Source organism: Nycticebus coucang, chromosome 11 (genome assembly GCF_027406575.1).
Source record: "Nycticebus coucang isolate mNycCou1 chromosome 11, mNycCou1.pri, whole genome shotgun sequence".
Taxonomy (NCBI): Eukaryota; Metazoa; Chordata; class Mammalia; order Primates; family Lorisidae; genus Nycticebus; species Nycticebus coucang.
Genome location: NC_069790.1, coordinates 62,562,203 through 62,586,185, shown reverse-complemented (window position 1 = coordinate 62,586,185; position 23,983 = coordinate 62,562,203). Strand labels below are relative to the sequence as shown.

General features: G+C 34.1%; 2 protein-coding genes across 2 annotated transcripts in view; one reads left to right on the top strand and one right to left on the bottom strand.

Annotated features, from left to right (window-relative positions):
- Positions 1–23,983, top strand: part of ZNF804B (zinc finger protein 804B) — a 552,310-nt gene that overhangs the window by 31,200 nt on the left and 497,127 nt on the right. The window lies entirely within an intron of this gene.
- On the bottom strand, positions 4,129–4,946 carry TEX47 (testis expressed 47). Its single transcript, XM_053553795.1, has one exon. It carries the CDS (start codon positions 4,944–4,946, stop codon positions 4,197–4,199), a length of 750 nt encoding a protein of 249 aa, XP_053409770.1. The 3' UTR covers positions 4,129–4,196.

Below are 23,983 nucleotides of genomic sequence, written 5' to 3'. Positions count from 1 at the left end.
TTTTTTTTTTTTTTTAGAGACAGAGTCTCACTCTGTCACTCTCAGTAGAGTGCTGTGATGTCACAGCTCACAGTAACCTCCAGCTCTTGGGCTTAGGTGATTCTCTCGCCTTTGCTTCCTGAGTAGCTGGGACTACAGGCGCCCGCCACAACACCCGGCTATTTTTTGTTGCAGTTTGGCCGGGCCTGGGTTTGAACCCGCCACCCTCGGTATATGGCGCTGGTGCCCTACTCACTGAGCCACAGGCGCTGCCCCAGAAAGAGGTTTCTTGAATTTACCAGTCTTAACAGAGAACAGAGAATTTGATTGAGAAGCAGAAGTTTGCTAAGAGTAGGGAGGAAGGATGTTAAAGACAAACATATGGAAATATTGGGGGCCCGTTAGAGAAAGAACTGTGGAAATGAGAATGAGAAAACGGAAGAGGGTAAAGAGAACCACAAAGTGAGGCTGGAGAGGTAAGGAAGGATCTGGGTGGGAAGCATGCTTTGCAGATCAGAATACAATTTTACATTTTTTTTTCCTGGAAGCAAAATGAAAGCCACTGAAGAATTTTGACCATGAAAGTAACATTTATTGAGTGCTTAGTATACTCAAATTACTGAATATAACTGTTAACCAAACTGTGAACTCTGTAAAGAAGTGTTTAATTATGCTTCTTTAAAGATGTGCCTTCCCACTGAGTTTAAAGGCTTTATTCTGAGGAGTTTACATATATACCTGGAAAGATGAATCTGAGAATGTAACTTAAAAGATGAGGTTTATACTCTTGTATTGCAATGAAATTAACATTTATAAAACTGTAAGTACTGTAATAAAGTAAGCCTTTTTTAAAAAAGATGTCACTGTATGATAGGCTCTTTATATCATTATTTTATATAATACCCATTGTTTTACATAGTAATCTTTTTAATATGTAGATAGTATTATCACACTTATTTTGCAGATGAGGAAACTGAGGTACAGAAAAGTATAGAAACAATTTACGGTTCTACAAAGTTGCAGATCTTCATGTAGATTTAGCAATTAGATACCAGAGGTGGCTCTCTTAAATCTTATTCTATTTCACCTTTATGTTCGGTAGAAATATGATACAGACTGAGAAGAGAGAGAAGAAGAGAGGTCTGCCAACAAAGGCACAGAAGGGCTTATTTGTTTTATTGTTACTTCTAATGTTAGAAATAAATAAATGTCTTGAACTTGTTCTTTCAAAAAAAAATGAAGGAATACAGAGACTGGCAATATGGATTACATCTTTATATGTGTACAGCAACTCAACATAAGGTCTGCTAGTAAAGATTTCTCCTTAGATTTTAAAAAAAACTGTTAGAATTTAACAATAAAACAAATAATCAATATAAAATGTGTTGAACTTGATCTTTCAAGAAAATGAAATGCACAGAGACTGCCAATATGGATTACGTCTTTATATGTGTACGGCAACTTAACATCAGGTCAGCTAGTAAAGATTTTTTCTTAGATTTAAAAAACTGCCCATAACAAGATTAAAATTTCTAAAACAATGAGAAAAAGTGAGTGGGAAAGAATAATTTGCTTAAAATTATTTGCTTATAGAAAAATCAATATTGGTATAACTAAAGTGGTGAAGTGAAATAGGAAACTGCTGTTATTTTGCTTTTACTTTACTACTGGTATACTAGTATTTTGATATGTTGTTATACTTGCCTGTGATCACTATTGGCAAAACACCTTAATTATGTCTGAGAATCTATACTGAAAGAACAAGGAGTGTAAAACAGTTATTTGAAAGGTAATTTTGAGATTCTCTCTCTCTATTCTCTTCAGATCCATGCATTGTATTTATTTTATAAATCCTATCTGGAGGTTATCTGGAGATTTAAATAATTGACCACAAGGGGGAGAACTCTAATTCTACATTAAATCATTTATTACAATAGAAAATAATCTGAAAGTACTTTGCTATAAGAAGCTGGTGATAGTTTGCCTCATTTCTACTTCTCATGATAGTTGAGGGGATTCTGCTGTTAGAGATAGATTTAATTTAATTGAAATTTGGGCTTTTGTTGCTAACATTTGATAAAGTCACTGGATGTCAAGATCTATTTCTATTAAGCAATAACACTCCACAAAGGAATCCAAATGTCTCTTTTACTAAAATATTCAAATAATGTTTTAGTTTTTCTTCAATAAATCTATAACCTTCCTGAATGTCCTTGGTTAACACTGAAATAAGCATAAGATCATCAACAGAGCAATCTATTTTTTTTTTTTTTTGAGAGTGGTTCACCAAATTTATTTTTTTTTATTAATGTACATTAATGCATTTATGGGGTTCAGTGTACTAATTTGATATACAATGCGAAATGCTTACATTGAACTGATTAACACATCCCTCACAATTACATTCTTTTCTTAATAGTTTTGAAATGTACCTCACCTAATGTGTATAATGCAATGGTACATTTCAAAACAGTGCAATCTATTGTAAAGTATCCATATTAAAAAACAAAAGGATTAAAATGGTGCTAGCTACACCATTTGAATGTTATGTGTTCATTGAATAAATATGGGGGTATATAAATATTATATATTCATAGTGTTAAATTTTATTTACCTGTTCAGGTTAAAATCTGAACTCTGGTTTTATCTAAAATTTTATTATAAGGCAACTAAGTTTTATTGAGTGGAGAATTACCTTATGAATCTTACTAAGGTTTAATGATTTGCAATTTTGGATTCCATCAAACTAAATTATATATTTAAGGTATGAATATAAGATTTATGGATTTTTATCAAAGGTACTCAAACATACACAGGTAAAGTGAGTCTGCTAGAAAGACATTGTGTTAGTCACCTATGTAAGTATTTCAATAAAGCATCTATTAGTGAAAACAATTTTTGTTTTCCTGTCGAGGTAGTGAGCATCATGTTCTTTTTAATGTATTCATAGACATATATTCCTTTGAAAGTTCATGTCATATTTAAAAACAAACATTTCTATGAATGAAGATACAATAGTAAAGTAACTAATCAGGTTGGAGTATAATAATAATTTAGATATAAAAAACTAGATGTAACTAAAATATTTAAGTTCTCTTTCATTTATAAAACTCTTTCACTCAACTGCCATAAAAAACTTGCAAAATGTTGTCAGCAATGATGTTGTCACTGGGATAAGTATACCCCCTCTATGAAAAGTCATTTTCTTTGAATAAATCCCTATCTGATACTGATATGGAATGATGATGCCAAGCTTTCTGCATATGAAAAATTTGAGATGCACACTGAGGTGGAGTTTTGCCCCAAAGAAACTAGAAATCAAATAAATAATTTAAAAACAAAACTGAAATTATATCAGTGTTTCCTCCATTAAAGCTAATGGCTGTTTCCCAAGATATTAAGGTGATTTGGAACAATATTGTGGCAGTATTCAAAATATAGATGTTATTAAATGTTTAAATATTTTCAACAATGAAGAAAAGCATTAGTTCTGGATAAAGGAGTAGAGGGACAAACTTCTTGGACATACGGAGATTATATATAATTAATTGCTTTGTAGAAAGTGAATTGAAAAAATAACCAGTGAGTTTATCTTACATAAAATCATTGATAAACAAGCTTTAAAAGTGGGCAGATAATGTCTTCTGTGTAGCCTGCTATGTGACTTTGTGCTAGGCAAAAGTCTGTCACATAGAAGGATGCCCCATGTACAGTGTTGCCTGAAGGAGTATGATGCCATCTGATAGTGTATTTTCTTATTGTTTCAAATAGCTATTGTGTTCTTTAGCTTTGTAAGGGTTTCAATATTCTTGATTATATAGACCAGAGTACGGGAGCTTTGGAATTATTTTGAAAGTTTGGATTTTGTTTTCTGATTGCAGGAATTATATAGCAATCTATTCCCTCACCTGTGCTCTTAAAGCCCTTCCTACATATTGCTATCATAATAATTATCCTATGATATCACATATCATATATGATAAAAGAATTACTTTTACACATATTCATTTCTAACCTTAAGTTAGAATTTAGTATTAGAATAAATACATTTTTAAGTTAGCTCCATATATTCTGTAAACACTAACATATTACCTTTGTGCTTATGGCAGTGTTCTTTTCCTTTTTTTTCAAAGAGAAGAGTAACTTTAGAAATATTTTCCTTTTATTTAAGTAGCACACATTCCTTAAGAGAGATGAGCCTACTGTCTGTATTAATTTTAGAAACGGGAAGGAGCAGGCCATACCACCTCCGAATCAAAGGTGATATATACAGGTTTATTGTACATATTTATGAATGTTGCTGGGTCCATGAATTCTTCACATTTGCACAAGTACTGTATGATTTGTTCTGGAAGGAGTAGGTCAGGTGCAATTTGGTGCAAGTTATCGCCTGGTCCTTTACTGCCCACTTTAATAGTCTTAAAAAGGAAGAATGACAGTTTATGGATGTGGGTGATAAAATCTGTGATGACCTCTTTTAGGGACTGGGATTGTGTCACGTCATCAAGATACAGAACTGGCACTTTTATCACTGAAACATGCCATTGCATGAAGAGCCTGTTTGGGATGTTATGGGAAACGACTATAATTTTCATTTCTTGTGTAAAATATTCTGGATCGTTTTCATGGGCCAGGTAATCTATAAGGATTTGGAAAAGGGTTCCATTAGAGGACTCAAGGATATGCAGAAGGGAAGTGGGGTATATGAGCAGAACTCCTGTCACTGATTCTTCTAGGTGATGTTTCAGAATTGATTGAAACACTTGCTCATAGTATTCAGCAATATCTTTCTTTTCAACATTTGCTTTTATCCTGGCCACTAGAAACATCCTGTGAAGGAGGAATTTCTTTAAGTGTAGTCTTTGCTTGTCCTCCTGAACGTGCAAGTAATTGCCACGTGGAACTTGTGGCACTAGCAGGGATTCCAGCGGAAAAGGCTTTTTTTTGGCCTTTGGCTCAAAGGACATGATGAGTCTTATTCTAGATGATTCCAACTTTTAGTATATCACAATATTTACACTATTATGGTACCTCCTTGTGATGGATTCCTATTTCTATTTATTCTGTCAAGAAAAGAAACGAATAAATCAGTTAGTTAAATGTTACTGAATAGCAAAATCCCTTTCTAATGTTACTGATGAACAATGCCTTTGAGATAAAAAACAAGACTCAAATTATAGAGTTTTAAAAATTTTTACAGTAAAATAACTAGCAAGCAGAGCCTAGGAAAAATCTCTTCAAATGTAACATAATGGTGATTTATAGATTGTTCTTTATTTGTTAAATATTTTACAAATGTTATTTTAATGGTGATTCAATTTCCTTTGTGAATTTTATCGGTCTATAAAATTTTTGAAAAAAGATCTGAGGCTTTCTAAGTCCTAATTAGCTTATTTAACTTTTACTCAAGACACTAAAAGTTAATGGTGTTGCTTGGATAATAACAATAAACATTTCAAGTAACAAGTTTTGATTGTTTGTTTTTTCTCCTATCAATAAATCTTAGAAATACCTGTTTCTTTCCCTCTCTATTTTTTTTTCTTCTTGTTGCCATAAGGGCTCAATAAAAATATTCTGCTACTTTAACTTACTCTTCTTAGAAATATCTCTTTTATTTTTTCCAGGTCAGCTTTACATTTCTCTTTTCAAGTACTTCCTTCATTTACCTGTCCTTCAGGCCCCACTTGTTATCCATCATGCTTCCAACTGCCAGTCCTCTGGTGTTCTCAGCTGCTCTGAGTTCTGACATCCATAGAGCCCCAGGAAGCCAGAACGTCAGTGGCTTTAAAGGACTAGTGCACTCTCTCCACTCCTATTTCTTAATTTAATGAGCATGGTCTGCAGGTTTTTTCAAGTCCTTGTTGATCACCAGGAAAAGAATTTTAGGATTCACCATGTAAGCCAAACAAGCAATAGCTTTTTTTTTTTTTTTTTTTTTTAATTGAAAGCGAAAGTACACTCTCAAAGGGAAGAGTAGGCAGGCTCAAAAAAAGAGCAGCTGCACTGGGAGGAAAAGATTTTTGGTGTTTTGAAGTCTTATGAGTTGAAGGAAGGACTATTCAATTCTAAGGGATTGGCTTTTAGTAAGAATTTGGGTAGTAATGTGTAGAATTTGGTTGCCTCCCATTTTTATGCTTTATATGGTTGTTTTAGGAATGTCATACCGATTTCTGGGTTTGAAAAAATATAAAATTGCAATGCAAATGATACTCTAATTAGCCAAAGTCCATGTAAGGCAGTGGTTCTCAACCTTTTAACAATGAAAACACATTGCAGCCTTAGGAAGGTTGACAACCACTGATAAGGTGACAGAGATACCTGACAGGTGATTCAAGCTGGATGTTTCCTCAAGTTCTCAGGCCTCTAGTTAGCTTCTGCCTGAGGGTTGTTTACTTGCCACCTGCACTCAGTCTTCAAGCCCCTGCATCCAATATCAGCCTTTTTTTTCTCTCAAAGGAGGGCATATCTCAACAAATTTCTCAGAAACACTGTAGGATAAATAAATGCTTCTTGTCTGGAATGGTTTATTTTTAATTAATATCAGACATTTTCTTTTTCTTTTTTGTTCCTTTTGGTAAATAAAAAGTACAGTTGTAGAATTCCTCTGTTTTACTTATACTCGTACTCTTACACAAAAAGACTCTAAGAACCTACCTGAGTTTGCATAATGGCGATAGAAATTTCTACGATAGGATTAAGTTAATTTTTGGATAAAAATTAATACTTTCTGAAAGTTACATTCACATGAACTCTAAACACTAATTGTAAACAAGATGAGAAAATACTTTTCATCAACTTTTAAAATTTAAATCTGAGAGTGTATGTCTCTCCCTGAGGTTTGTGTTATGTACAGTAATGATCTAGTTTTAATTATATATAATGATGAATTATCCAAAAAAATGCTGGCAGAGAGGTCACTTAATATCTCCTTCATTGTGTGATACTTAAAAGCTGCCTGTACTTCCACACTGCAATTCACTTCATTACTCCCTGAAACAATGCAATCCTTCCCAAGGCGTTAACCTGGGTGCCAAATATAGCTATTGCACAGTTTAGGGATTTTTTGACCTTATTCTTATTGCAGAATGTAATCATGTTAATTACAACCTCCACTGTGGTCTTTTCCCATGCCTGGTTTCCATGATAACTGTACTTCTCTGTATTTCCTTCCAAACCTCCATATGTGGCCTAGTTTCATTCCTTCTCACACCAAACTCTGGACAATGCTGCGGCTCTGTGCTTACCATGCAGACCTCTCACTGGCTTCCTTGCCCTGTTACCTCAGCGCCATCTATATATTTCTCTTCTGTGAGGCGAGGTGGGTGGTCCTTGATGCCACTGGATTGCTGGGCTCAGCTATGGAGTAGGAGAATGCTTCTCAATCTAAGGCTCAAGGGAGACACAACTGGTTGATTGGTATTGTTAAAGAAGAAAATACTGAGTTCTCATTCCAGAATTTTTCCTACCTATGAGATGTGGAGATTACTATCTCCAGTCTTCATTTACAACTCATTTCTCCTTGGATGTACCTCTGTCCTTCCAATTTAAACTCTTAGTCCCATTAAACATATTTCCCTTAACAAATGCCCCACTTGTGGTTTACATTTTTTTTTTCTCTCTGCTCCCAGGTCAAAATGCTTCATTTTATCTTTTCATGTTTCCTAAAAGTTATATGCCCCAAATCTATTCTTTTAATTCTTTTTAAAAGAATTCAGTATGCCTCCTGGGTTCTTGATTTCTACTTTCTCCCACACAGCCCTACCTCTGTACTTGTACTTTAGTAAGAGTCCTCTAGGGTCTGTACTTCTCTCCGCTCCACAAATTCAACTAAGAGTATGAAACTGTAAGTTCTTATAATATGTCTGCTTTATAAGGTTACAAAGATAGTGATTTTATAAGGCTCTGTTTACTTAACCACCATAGAATGCTAGGAGAGGAATCTTCACCAGGTTTCTGGCATTTATTTCCAATGATGGAACATTGAACAATGTTCAATATGGGGACAGACATTGATGTGGTTTCTTACCTAACACTGATGCTGATCAGAGTCAGTGGAAGAATTTACAAGTACAAACATAAAAAAATTAAAATGATTAAATTGCAACCCAGAATTTTCATTTTTCTTTTTTTGAGACAAGAATCTCACTTTGTCACCCTCAGTAGATGCTGTGGCATCACAACTCACAGCAATCTCAAGTGATTCTCTTGCCTCAGCCTCCCAAGTAGCTGGGACTACAGGCACTGGCTACAACGCCTGGCTATTTTTAGAGATCGGTTATCAGCTTAGGCTGGTCAACTTCTGAGCTCAAGCAATCCACTTGACTTGGCCTCCCAGAGCGCTAGGACTACAGGCATGAGCCACTTCTCCTAGCCTCAGGGTCTCCTTTTCAGTACATAAAGTTATAAATTAACCCTTTATAGATAGGTGAGATTCTTCTTCATGAAACTGTTCTTTACCTATAGCACAATTTCCTCCCAAAGTCAAAGATTATCCCTCAAGTTAAGGCTAACTACAGGATGTATTTTCCTGCCTCAGATCTACGTTGATTCCATTTACATATTTTTTTATTGTAATTATGTTCTTAAAAGTAAATAATCAATTCCCAATAAAATGAGAGTGATGTACAGTAAGATTTGGAACATGGTTTTTAACTCAGCTGGTCAGAGTCCTATTTTCTTGTGTGCCCTAACTTTTGGGATAAATAATAAGAACTATTTCATGGTTCTGTTTGTTTTATCTTTGGCTTCAGTTTCTTCCAGGTCTGAGGAACCCACACTACTTCTACCAAATCACCTTTTTAAGATTGCTATTTTTGCTGGCATTGCAACTGTGATACCATTGTACTCGTCAAATTATCACTTCCCCTGTGATCAATATTTTTTTCTCATTCAGCATCTCCCTAGTGATTATGTATCTTTTTCCTTTTTTCTTCCTATAACAAAGAGCTCAATGGTGATCTTTCCTGCACATGTTCTTTCTTCTCCTTTTCTTTTATACAGTTTTGGTTCCTCTAGTATAAACCTACTAGAAGGATAATGATGTTTCTGACCAGATAAGAGTAGAAACAACATGCAATTCAGACAGGTTTTGATTGATTCATATATGTAATTAAAATTATACACTTTCCTTTCAATGCACATTCAGCATTTGAGCATCCCAGTGTCACAGTCCTTGTGTTACATCTATTAAGGGCCATTTACCTTCAGATGATGACTCAAACAGGCAAATTTTTCTGTCTATCGATCTGGATAAAGAGGCATTTGTGTTATTCCACTCAGAGTGATCTGTTTAGACTAGCTATTCAATTATAAATTTAAACAACTGCTAAGTCACAGAACCTGAATAGAAACTATGATTCCCACTCTTCCTTCAATTATTCTATTTTTCCACTCTTCTTTTTCAAGTGAATCTCCTAATACATGGCATATACTTGTAACTTATCAAACAGTGCACTTACTGTTCCCTATGCACTTTATTCTGCATGACCAAATGTTTCTGAATAATAAAAACTCCCAATGTTGTTTTGTCTTTGTAAGCTAGACATAAAAATGATTAAATGCCATTTATTGAGTATGTACCATGTGCCATGAACTAGATAGCTTTATATGCATAATGTTCATAGCTCTCTAGGTACATAGAAATTTTCTCATAATTTATGGAGGAGGGAACTAAAATATAGAGTTGTTAAGTACTTTTCACACAATTAAAATCTGTTCTTGGCTCAGCGCCTGTAGCTCAGCAGCTAAGGCGCCAGCCACATATACCAGAGCTGGTAGATTTGAACCCAGCCCGGGCCTGCCAAACAATAATGACAACTACAACCAAAAAATAGTCAGGTGTTGTGGCAGGTGCTTGTAGTCCCAGTTACTTGGGAGGCTGAGGCAAGAGAATTGCTTAAGCCCAAGAGTTTGAGGTTGCTGTGAGCTGTGACATCATGGCGCTCTACCGAGGGTGACATAGTGAGACTCTTTCTCAAAAAAAAAAAAAAAAGAAAAATGTATTCTCAACACCCGTCCCATTTAGTCTACTGAGGGTTAAAAATAAGGTAAATTATCTTCTCTTTCTATCTGTGACTACAATGTTTTTCTTTCCTTGTCTATGACATGAAAATTCCTCTGGTAATGGAGAATATCTAATGGTTTGGATAAAGTAACTTAAAAAATAAAAACTTCTATATCATATCTGTGAGTCAACAAAATTTATCTACTTTTATTATTTATGAGTACATCTTAGATTTATGGATACTTTGATATGCCAGGTAATATCACAGGCAATGGGAGAAATGTAAACATGGAAAATACCTGGTCCTGACTTTCAGGAGTTTAGAGTCCTATAGCGGTGATGAAATATTCATGAATCTGGGATGTCTTTGAAACAGAGCAGGGAAAAACAATGACTAGCATGCAGATGACATTCAGTGTTTTAGAAACACCATAGGTAACTGTGTTTTCTTGGAAAGCCTCATGCAAGAGTTTGTATTAATATTTGTACATGGCCTTCAGAGAAACCGGATTGGGGAGTGGCTTTATGAATTTCTTGCATTCATTCCTTCAGAATGTGAAGTTATGCGTTAATTGAACTTGATTTCCTTCTGGAATACCAGGTCCACTCTAATCTTTCACCTGTGCTCATGTATTAGAGAAACAGAACACTTTTAAACCACTAACTTGATCTGTGTTTTAACATATCTAAATGATGATACTTAGAGAATTTATAGTATAAGTAAATGACTAACAACTTGAGTAGAACCTTTTATTAAGAGCACAAACAGTAAACTAGTAATTAGAAAAATATGCTTAATTTAGACAAGCCAACCAGAGTGAGCTTAGTTACCAAGTAATAGATAATAAAATTTATCAATAAAGAAAACTATGTTGTCTTTTTTTTTTTTTTGGCCGGGGCAGTGTTTGAACCCGCGACCTCTGGCATATGGGACCGGTGCCCTACTCCTTGAGCCACAGGCGCCGCCCACTATGTTGTCATTAATTGTCTTCAAATAAAAATTAATGACACATTCATTAGCCTAGAATGGACATGGGGGAAGGGGAGAGCAGACAAAGAAGGAGGGAAGGGGTGAGGGAAAGGAAAAGAAGAAAAAAACCCAATAAAATAAAATAAAATAGTGACTAATTTTCACATAAATTGGTTTTAATTTTGACAAAAGTATATTATTTTAACATTAATTTTTAACTCAACTTGTTACTATATTGTTTAGGATATTGTATCCTCATTTATAAGTGACAAATGTTTGTAATTTCTCCCTTATAATAATATATTTTCTCTAATTTTAATATCAGGTGTACCCAGATCAAGTAGAATGATTTTGGTGTATTTCATCTTTTTCTATTATCTATAAGATTTGGCATGATCTGTTTTTTGAAAGTATATTTTACTTTTATTTATTAATATTACTTGTCTATTTTTTGTTACTTAAAAAAATAAGTTAACTGATGACTCTATACTGAATCTCAGTCAAAGCATTCTATAATAGACATACTCTTATTTGACAATGTGAATGTTACTTTATTTGCATTATTATTAATATTACTATTTTTGCTTAATATTTCGATGTAGCAATTGTCTGATTCCTTTTCTGAATGTATTTATGTTCATTCGTTCTTTACGAGGTTTTTGTTTCTAGTCCTTATCTTAAACATTGTTATTGTTACTAAATTTCAAGTCTGTTTAATTTTGTGAAGACAAAAGCAAAATGGAAACCTAATTAAAACATGTATATGTTAAAAAGAAAGAAAGTTGAAAAGAAAACTATATTACTTTCTGTAGAATTTCCCTTTTTCACCAAAAACATTATGGAACAGTTTTGATTATTACTTGTCAAGGAGAGAACAGGCTAGAAATAGTTATTCATTTCCAACATTTAACATGTATCTATTCTTTGCAGAACAATGTGCCAGATGCTGTGGAGATATTCTTGTGAATTAGATACTGCATCTTCACACAAAAAATTTAATGCTGTTAGTGGATGGTAAGAGCCCCATGGCTGTTATGTACAGGGCTGGAGAAGAGTACTATGATAAAGGTACAAACATTAAGGGCAGCGCCTGTGGCTCAAAGGAGTAGGGCACTGGCTCCATAAACCGGAGTTGGTGGGTTCAAACCTGGCTCCAGCCAAAAACTGCAAAAAAAAAAAAAAAAAAAAAAAAAAACAAAGAAAAAAATTATATATAAACATTAAACAGTGAATGCACAAAATGCTGGAGCATTTAAACCTGTGTGGGAGAATGAACATGTAATCTGAGCATTAAAAAGTAGGGATGATTTGTGTTTTTGTGTACATGGGTGCACAAAGATGGGGCTCAGGGAAGGGAAGGAACAATCTTTGTAAGCTTAAATCAGAGAGAGCAGATGACATATGTTAGAGATGAGAAATGTGGCACTTCAGTAAAAAAATGACTGTCGTCTGTTTTGTCTGCAGCAGTAGTTCTCAAACAATAGCATCTTCAAGTCTGTTAAATTGTAGAGTCCTAGCCATAAAATGTCTGAGTGAATAGTAGCTTTAAAGTGAGACCAAAGAGTTTGCATTTTTGACAAGTATTCTCCCAGTCTCTACAAATCTCACTTTAAGGAAGAAGAGGCTAACTTATGGTGCTTTAATTCTAATCGGTTATCTATTAGAATAAGCTGGTGTAGAATTTTTTAAAAGCTAGTTCCTGTTTTTATTCATTAGCCTAGAATGGAATTCTGGTGTCCAGATTATTACACCCTCTCCAGGTGATTTTGAAGCATAGCCAGTAAGTGAATTCCTGGCCTAGGCTGGAAGGTGAATGGAGGGGAGGAGAGGAAAAGGAGAAAAAAATTGGAACCAGTTTGTGGGGGACTTGGAAACCATGTGAGGAGATTGAAGTTTACTCTGTGGGTAGCAGAGAATCACTAGAATTTTTCAAGTGTCTGTAATCATAACTGTGTTTTAAGTTGCCTGTGAAGTGCAGAAGAAATGGAGATTGGAAATACTGGAGGTGCCCAGAGCTCTTTTAAGAATTCTGCAGTGGACAAATGAGTCCTTTTATCTTCTGCCAATTGAAGAATAAATTGGTTCAACTTTTCTGAAAACTAACTTGAAAATATGAATTACAAGATTAAAAATTTTCTACTCCTTGACTAAGTAATACCTTTTATAGGTCCTATGATAAAGAATTAAAATTACTGATAATCCTTACATGTTAAGATGGTCCCTATAGGAATTCAGAGAGAACTTTGAGAAAAATCAAAGATATATTCATTATTGACTAATATACTGCTCCTGAAATTAGTTTTAAAGGTCATTTTTTTTATAAAGTTTTTTTTTTATTATTGTTGGGGATTCATTGAGGGTACAATAAGCCAGGTTACACTGATTGCAATTGTTAGGCAAAGTCCCTCTTGCAATCATGTCTTGCCCCCATAAAGTGTGACACACACCAAGGCCCCACCCCCGTCCCTCCGTCCCTCTTTCTGCTTTTCCTCCCCCCCACCATAACCTTAATTGTTTTAAAGGTCATTTTAAAGGCATGAAAAACAAGTTATTCTCTAAAGCAAATAATATACAGAACTGTTTGTAGCATGTGATCCTAATTTTGTTTTTAAAAAGGCATAGAAACTAGAGTAGAGAGAAATCTAGCCAAAGGATAAAATTGATGGAATTTGGAGCTGATATTTGTTGTGTATTTTTCAAATTTTCTAAGTATATCTATATTATTGTTCTGGTCAGAAAAAAATTACATTAAAAAATAAGGATATTGCAATGGCCTGGTGACAGGTGATGCATGTTTTGTATCATTCATAAGTCTGGGATGATCTAGTCCAGTGGTTCTCAACCTTCCTAATGCCGTGACCTTTTAATACAGTTCCTGTGGGTCATGACCCACAGGTTGAGAACTGCTGGTCTAGCCTAAGATCATGCTGATAGGCAGAACTTGTAAAATATCATTGTAAAATAATGGATTATGAACCAGGTTGAGAAAGAAGGAACATCACTCAAGGAAGTCTGGGCCTACTGACTAAGAGTCAAGATAGGAAGATACAGAGATGAAAGATGGAACAATTATCAGGACACAGTCTGGGAATCTCAGGTCAGAAAACCTTGTATTTTACTGAGAGAAAGGTGGCTTTTTACAGATTTCAGCCTTGTTGGCAGAGTCTAAGCTAAAGAAATTGTTAGGACTGAAGATGTGTGAACCATCACCAACATGGACAAGACTTAATCAGCTGAATGTAGGAAGTGAGGTATGTAAGGATTTAGAGATGATTCTGTGGATTTGAATATCAGCCACTGGAGGACTAGGGTTTAAAAAAATACAGATGGAAAATATAAGAGGATGCCTAGATTTAGGAAGAAAAGTCATTTGTATAGATTATCTTGAAGTGGAGTTGCCATGTAAACACCCAGGTATAAATATAACCATGAATCAGAAGATCTTGCAGGGGTGTTCCACCTTTTGGCTTCTCTGGGCCACATTGGAAGGAGAGTTGTCTTGACCACGAATTAAAAACTCAGACACTAATGAAAGCTGATGAGCATTAAACTCTGTGGCTAATTTTTGTGATATCCATCACCACAGATAAGCAAAATGGGTCTTCACGGGTTGGGCACCCCTTATAGAGAAACCTAGACTTGTGATACAATTCTGACAGTTGGCTGCATTGACGGTAGAGTTGAAATCATGGGAAATAATGTAGTTATGAGATAGTGAAAGGAAAGAAGAAGGTGGAGAAGCATATCTTATAAAACACCTAAACTTTTAGGAAGCAGGTAAATAAAAAGTAGTGAAGGATTATTGGAAATTAAGAAAATACAGGGTTATGAAGGCCAAATCATGAGAGAGGTTTTAAAGTGAGTGGTTGAGGTGAAATTCTAAAGGAAGGTAAAAAATCTTATGGGTAGAGTGAAGTGGCCTTTTGATATTGGCAATTACACATTTTCAGAGGACCCTGAGGGAAATAGATTCACTACAATGGTTGAAGAAAGCCAGGTTGCGGTTGTTGAGTGAGTCAGGTGGAGTAAGTTGTCAGAGCAGAGCACTCCCACAGAACATGTGGCGGTGAGATAACAAAAGCACTCTGATAATAAATTGCAGAAGAGGAAGAGTGGAGAGTGTTTATGTTACTGGGAACCTATGTTTAACTCAAGTACAAACTGGCATGATGTTGTTTTTGTTTTCCTAAACTGCCATTGTGTCCAGCCAGGAAGGTGGTGTCTGACAATGAAATGCTATATTGTATGCTTTGAAAATATTTTAAGACAGTAACTTCTATACAAATATTTTAGGGACAAAAAATACACTGAACTCCGAATTTTTTAAAACTTTTTATCTTTAATTTTTATTGATACAGAATAATTGCACACATTTATGGGGTACATGTGATATTTTGATATAAACAAAAAATTTGTAATGGTCAAATCTTAGTAATTAGTATATCCATCACCTTAATCACTTATCATTTCTTTGACTTAGGAACATTCTAATTCCATTTTTCTAGTTACTTTGAAATTTGTAATAAATTATTGTTAATTATAGTTTACCCTTCTATGCTACTAAGCACCAGATCTTATTCCTTTCATCTACCCATTATTTTTTTTCTTTTTTGTAAGTTTGTTTTCTGTTTCTTTGGCAGAAAGAAGAGCTCTAAAGATTCATAACGTACATATTAGAAATACAACAAATTTTAAGTTAGTTTTTCATGACTTAAAATCTTTGTCTAATAACTAAGTTGCTTCACGCATCAAAAGGTAATTATGTTTGAAGTAATTATCTTTACAATTTCAGTATAGTATGAACCTGCTCTGGTTCATATAATGTATCATGCTGAAACACATTATTACCAAGCCAATATCTATTTTAGTGCTTACTTTGGCTTAACTTTGAACAATTGTTTCATGAAATGGAGAAAATTGGACCAACTGAAGTATAGAGTTGGAAGAGGACTTAGCTCCACCTACATAACATATTCTTTTTGCAGTTAAGGAAAGCAGGGTACAAAGAGGTTCATTCAAGTTGCTTACTTTATAGCAAAGTTGACAAAAGCATATGCACATGGAATACTGAAACAGATAATATTTCTCATGGTTGTACTTTTCAGGATGTATGATAGATTTCAGTGAATAAATTGATGTTAGAGTTATTTAAAAAGCAGTTATAGGAATTTTAATTTTGTGATACTCAATAGAGAGCCATTGAATGATTTAAACAAGAAGAAATACGATGGGTTCTGCATTTAATGTTGAATAGTTTAGGGAAAACAAAAATCTTATACTACTACAAAATCTACTACAAAAATCTTATAATCAGAAATGCCCATTAAAATAATATTATATCTAAAATGTGCAAAGAATATTTAGGCTAGAATTTAGAACTATTTATTTTTAAAGTAAAAGTAATATTAATCCAAGTAATTAGGCACACCACTTCTATTTCATTTAACTAGAGCAGCAATATAGGAAAAACAGCTTAGTGAACTATTCTTATGTCCTAAATGCCTAAACAGATTTTCTTTAATTTATCTAATAAGACTTTGTTATCCTGGATTCTTTCCAGCTTACATTAAATTTAAATCCCTTTGCCCGTTCTAATTGAGGGTAACTCCATATTTCTTTAGAAACTAACATCTTCTAAAATTAACAGTTGTGGACAATTCGGAGCCTCATGGGATACTAAATTTCACTATTTTAATATGTGCAACCAGAGGTACAATCATTTTTATATGAAGTATACTTTATAAGGTATATTTTGTGGAGTATTATTTGTGAGACGCTGATAGGGTGATGGAGCAGAGTGTGTTGGGATGGTGCCCGCTTTGTTTAGGATGGCACATTCCCAGGGGGTTGCAATTACATGATGGTGGGGTGGGGGTGTAGGTGTCTGGCTGCCATCACCATCTTTCAGTGTTGGCATCTGCCAGAGATGCAAGAAGGCCTCTTTGGTCCAAGCCTCACCTGTCCCTATAGTCATTTGTCATGATGATAGGTACCTCTTAGCTATATAGGTGCCACTGTCGGCCTCAAGGAAACCATTTCAATATGGGTACCTGTTCTAGGTGAGTTTCTAGGCAAAGCTACATTGGGCTCTGAATGCCTTTGTGTGTGGATAAATAATCACTTTGTGCCTCTTTTAACCTTGAAAAGTTTTAAGTGCCATATTTTACTAAATAGCGTCTGAACTAAGTATAAGGTGTTAACTCCTAACCCAGTGATTTAGTTAGAAATAATTATGATTTATTTGTATTTTATACTCTTGTTGAATATTTCTCTTTTCAATTTGCTTTATTTCTTTCCCTGTTCAGTTGTGGAACACCCAGACAAATCCAACTAGTAATCATATGAGATGAATGAAACTGTTAATTACAAAGGCAAAATTCTTATAATCATATAATAAATTTTAGAGTCAAATATTAAGATAGTCTGGATCATCCTTTCCTTATAATTGACTCTTTTATCCATACAACTTGAGTATAAATTTCAGGTGCTGTGGTTATATTTGTTTTATAATATTTTTAAGGATCGTTTGGATTTGAGAGAGAGGACAAGGTTAAGGTTTGATGGGAAGAATAACTTTGTTTTTATCATAAATAAAACTGGAGATATAAGATAGTTTTAATATTTGGCAGTTTTATGAAACACTGAATATCAATATAAGGAAGAGAAATAGTTTGATCTAGTCATTGCTTGATGGGTTTCTTTAACTTCTCAGAATGTTGCACCTATCTACTATAGACGCACCTTTCAGGTTTATCTCATTGGAGTCTGTGTGTGTGTGCACATGACTGAAACATTTAATAATAAGCAAGTACCATAGTATGAAGACAGCGTAGTTTTAAACTTTGACTCTTGACCAGACCGAAGGCCTGTTTTGGAGCCCAGGCTCCAAGGGTTATTGGAGGTGATATTTAATGAGTTTCTAGTGGTTAAAGCCAATGGGATGACTTGCATTCAGTGACTCTTCCTTTACTGTTGGAAATTTGCCTCTGGTAATTTGTTTGAAGCTAGTCATATATTTTTCATAAGGTCATTCTCTGAGATCTATGCCTCATAAAAAGAGGGAAAGTCGTCCTGGTCATGTGATTATATTGGAACCCAAGTGTAGGTATCTGCCTCATGCATAGCTTCTCTGCCTTTCAAAAGCTGTTTTCTTTGTGACTTAAAAAATAAAGAATCAATATATTTTTTGACTGAAGACAACTTTTTACTTCTATACTTTAAAAAAGCTATTCTTTAGGAAAAAATCAAATATTTTCAAGGAAAACTAAAATATAGTCATGTTCTGCAAACTTTTAAAAATTATTATCAGTCCGTGATTGCTGTTTTCTATTTTGAATTACGAATTTGTTTTAAGTGGTATGATTTTACTATTATACTTTATAATGAAGCCATTTTTCTATAATAAAATATACAGCTGAGCAATAAAAGGGACAAAAAGTTTATATTATGAAGAATAAAGTTAAAGAATTTTGTATTGGTAGGGGAATAATAAAGCAAACTAAAATTCAACCATACTAAACAGAAGAGCTAGATTAAATCTCGAAAGCTTGGCGTTCTGTGAGTAGAAAAGAATGATCTCTCTGAATACTTTATAACCTCTGAGAAGAGAGAGTGTTGCTGCAGCAGTACTGGGAAATATAATAAGCATGTCTGCAGCCAGCATCTATTTATCTTAAATTAATCATTATTTTTTTGAGTAGGCAGATGATAATCCTAGTGCTGGATGCCAATGTCTTTTTATTCACAGCACAGATAAAAATGGAGCTCTCCTATATTGGCAAGAACTATGCAATATGAAGGCTCTCAAGCTATAACTCTTCTGTGAGATTTCAGACAGCTTTTTGATTTTTTGACATTTTTTCAGGACTGAGAATCATTAAATAATTGTATTAATATAAACTCTCGTGCATAATTAAGTCTATTTTTCCTTTCTGCCCTCAGGAAGGTATTGTATAAGCAAAACATTCTAAATATAAGGCAGCATTTTTTCTTCTTCACTATTAAATTCTCCAGTCAAAGAAGTTCCTTCAACTGAAGTGAAAGAGGCTCCACTAAGCTGCTGAACTCCCTGGGTGCTGTCCATGTGGGGCGACAGCAAAGAACATCAATGGAAGTTCTGATGCAGCTGACCTCAAATGGTTCCACATCAAAGGCCAAGCAATGCATCTTATACTTAAAGGTATACTTTTCCCTCATCTTCTGAAAAGTGGACTGGAGAACTGGTATGGTTTCTAAAAAAAATACTGCTTATTGGATGGTGCCTGTGGCTCAAAGGAGTAGTGCACCGGCCCCATATACCAGAGGTAATGGGTTCAAACCTGGCCCCGGCCAAAAACTGCTAAAACAACAAAAAAACAAAACAAAACAAAAAAAAATAGTGCTTGTTTTCTAGGTTCTGTCAGTAACTAGTGTTCTATTATCATGTGGGTTGGTGCAGAGGGTGGATTAGCAAGAAGAAGGCAGTAAAGTCTACTCACCCCCATAAGGCGAGGTTTAACCATATTACTCCTGCATTATATCTGTAACTGTCATACTGTGTATACATGGACACGTAAATATGTGTCAGTAGAAAGACTTTGGACATTGTGACTGCAAGGTGTGAATTCAACAAAATTATTTATCACATTTATATAGGAATTATGGTCCTACTGAACAGAAAGAAACTAAGAACTCAGACCTGAATGAAGCAGTGACTCAATATGTTCAATTTAATTAGATGGTACTGTTAGCAGAATGAAAGTTAACGTAAGTTAAAAATTAGGAAAGGCTATGAATAAGAGCTATGTGGCTTATAAAGGTTAAGGACTCAACACTTGGTAACTTATGAAGTCCTTTTTATGGGCAATAAATAGGGTTTGAGGTGACCTTTAGTGATATTAACAAAATTCCAGCCAGCCACTTGGTTAAAATCCCAGGTCAACACGCTTCAGTTGTCTGGGAAGGTAACCTCAAAGTTGTTTGTAGTGATATAATTTCTTTTATGGATAAAGATCTTTTAGTCTTTGAATATTTATAATTTAAAGTAGAAATATTTAAGAAGAGTAAATTTAGCAGCAAGATTTTTATGTGAAAAAGAGATCTGTGCATAGTTGGTATTTTAAAGATGTCAGAATCTGCCTCACAAAATAATATGTTAGCCTTTTAATTTCACCTTAAAATGTATAACTGAGTAGTTGATTGAGATGTTATTTTAAATTTAAATCTTATCAAGTTTTATATAGCACTGGAACATTTAAGATTTTTATATATTTGTATATATAATCTATTATTATCTATCTACCTAACTACTTATGAATTTACCTTCAAATCTACTTGATTATCAGGCCACTATAAGGGAATTGGCTTTGAAGGAAGGAATTTTTTAAAATTGGGCCAAAGAGCAATTGAAATCCATTTATAAGGTACTATTAAAATATGCTTGACCATTAATTGGTAAATTGATGGTAAAAATCTTAGGGCAAATTAGATTTTTAACTTAGTTAAAAAATTTGAATACACTTAGTATTAAGTTTTAAAACCAAAGTAAACCTATGAGTGGACTTACCTATTCATAAAAGCTTCTCTGAAGGACATACAACTTTTTACTGACAGTATTAATTTGTCTTCTCCCTCCTCAGAATGTGAGGAGATAGCAGTCAACACTTGTAGTTAGCTAACAGTGAGGCCCTTCTGGGGTCTCAGTTTTTCATCAGGGTTTTTTCCTCTAGCAGGGGAGGTGGCCATCTTCAATAGTACTAATCAGCCTGGCCTCTCTGAGGCCAAAGATAAGCAGCTATGAACCAACCTGAGACATGGCTCCCATTTCAGGCCAGGTTTCCAATCCTTGGTTATTTTGTTAACACAGGTGATAGACATTTCTTACAGAAAATTTAGTAAACAAACATAAGCAAGAAGAAGATGATGAGCATTGAGCTTCTCAGAAATGCCAGTTTGAGATATTCTTAGTATATAGTATCACAATATCTTTTGTTACATTCTCATATACACTGAAAATCTCTCCCTCTTTCTTTGCTGCTGATGTTACTGTAGCCTTTACCTGAGTAATTAAAACTGGGTAGGAGTGGTACAGCCTTCCTTAACTCTACTAAGATAGATTTCATGGTGTAATGGTTGAGTACTTAGGAACCAATCAGTAATCCAACCCTGTGAATCTAAGGAAGATGGTGCTTCATTTTTCAAAGAGCAATTGATCTTTGTTCATTCCATTAGGCATTTTTTGTTTTTTGAAAAAAATTTTCGAGTAATATAGTGTCCATTACCTACATTACTACCTAAGATAGTGTCCATTAGGAAGACTATTATCAAAAACCAGAAAATAACAAGTGTTGACGTGGATGTGGAAGAGACTGAATCTTTGTGCACTATTGGTGAGATTATGAAACAATGCAACTGCCATGGAGAACAATATGAAAAAGATAAAAATAGAATGACCATGTGTTCCAGCAATCCCAATTTGGAGCACTTTTATGCCAAAGCATCAAAAACAGGATCTCTAGGAGATATTTTCCTACCTGTATTAATAGCACTACTTACGAAGCTAAGAAGTAGCAATGGAAATGCCCACTGATGGACAAATGGATCAACAAAATATATATACGATAAATTATTACTCAACCTAACAGTAAGGAACTCTTGTCACCCTCTACAACATGAATGAACAAACTTGAGGACATTATGCTAAGTGAAATAAGCCAGTCACAAAAGAGAAAATACTGTTTGTTTCCACTTCTGTGAGTTTTCTAAAGTAGTCCAGTTCACAGAAACAGAAAGTGGAATGATGGTTCCTAGGGGCAGAGGGAAGGTGGAAATGAAAAGTTTTTTAAGGGGCAAAAATTTCGATTTTGTGAGGTAAAGTTCTGGATATCTGTTTCACAACAATGTGGCTATATATCACATTATTGAATTTTAATCTTAAAAATGATTAAGATGGTAAGTTTTATGTAATGTGAACTGTATTTCAATTTAAAGTCCTGAAAAATTTTTTCCATGAATATTATGTAGATTTAAAAAGATATTTAATTCTCCATGTGCAGAGTTTGTCAAATATTTTTAAAATATTATTTTGTCATTTTATTGTATTCTTATATCAAGACCAAAGTCTGCCAATGTAGTTGCCTTTATATGGGTTCAGTATCTTCAAGTTTTTGATATAAACTCTTTCTCCCTACCAATTTATGTTGTCCATATTATTCTGTTGAAATTCAGCATAACAAAACATATCTTGGACAAAAGTTAGGCATAGAATAAAAGGTTACTGTGTTAAATATCAGAAACCCAGTGTAATTTTTCAAGTCATACTCTTTCGTTTTTACACTTTAACTTGGAAATATTCTCAAGATCCACACAAATATTCTTATATAGAACACTTTATCTATTAAATATACTAAGTGAGTTATATAATTGTTTTAAATATGTTTATTCCAAGACCCTTAGCAGTAGTTTTACATATATGATTAACTTGAATTCGTATATGCTGAAGAGAAATCGTGAGTTTGGAGGTTCAGTACTGAATACTTGACATGCACTGAATACTTGACATGCATAGCTAATGTGCCATTAGAGTAAATAACATTCAGGAAGAAACAAAAGGGAGACATTTCTGTAAATGTAAAGTTTCTGATTTTAGAGGAAGGTCTGTAAAATAATACTTACACTGCTTATTTCCTGGCTGTAATATTTTACATGCCCTTCTCTTGATATCAGCTAATTATCATGTCACTAAGTGTGTTTGTGACTTTTCCAAAAAGTTGTAAAACATTTTGTCAAATAAGTTGGACTTTTCATATATCTGATAAAGAGTGTACATACTTTTATAAATGTTTTCTAAGATCAGACAGCTTTAAAAAGGTATACATATGGCTATTAACTACCCAGATTGAATAATGCATAAAAGAATGTAGAGTCTTTGGAACAATGCATTTTAATTCTTATAAAACTCTGTTATAGGCAAAATTTATTTTTATTCTGAGGTTCGATTTGTAACCTTTCTAGTCCTAAAATCGTGTAAAACAGCCATTGGCTCTTCCCTTACACACACACTCATACACATTAATAATGATAGCACTTTTTCCACCCAAAGAGATTATGGTGAGATTCAATGGAGGCGACTTAGTTCATTGAAAAAGACCATGGATTCCATGTAAACACTAATTTGAGTTTAAATTTATCCTCTACATGTTATTACAATTAGGTCCTCAGTCTATGAATAAAATATTTCAACCAATTTTCTAATATTTAAAATAGGAATAGATGTAAATACATACTTAAAATGATTATAGAGAGTAAGATAGGATAATGAATATTAAGTGCCTATTATAATGTCTGACATTTGAAAGTTAGTACTTTCTCCTTTATTCTACAGAGAGTTGTAGTTTTTACTTTTGTTTCACCTTTTCATTCATGTTTCAAAAAAGGAAAAAAAGTCAGTTTCTTAAATGAAGAAAGGTGAAAGGTGTGAACATACAGTAACCTGTTTTTCACCCTGAGCATTTTGTGGGATGGTTTCTGATTATCCGGTTGGGAATTAAACTTATACAACATATTTCTAGGTTTAAAATAATGTGTGTATATGTATGTATATATATACACATACACTAATAATATATATAATAGATTATATAAAATATAGTAACATTTTTAAATGCAATGTACATGTATGTGTGTATATATACACATATATATTATACGCATGCACACATATATATTGATTTTTTTAATTGTTGGGGAATCATTGAGGGTACAAAAAACCAGGTTACACTGCTTGAATTTGTTAGGTAAAGTCCATCTTATAATTGTGTCTCGTCCCCAAGGGGTGTGTCACACACCGTGACCCCTCACCCATCTCTCTATTTCCCTCTCTCTTCTCCCCTGTTCCCCCACCCTCCCCATGTACTAGCATCAATTATCCTCATATCATAATTGAGTGCATTGGGTTGTTTCTCCATTCTTGTGATGTTTTACTAAGAAGAATGTGTTCCACCTCCATCCAGGTTAATACCAAAGATGTCAAGCACTATCTTTTTTAGTGGCTG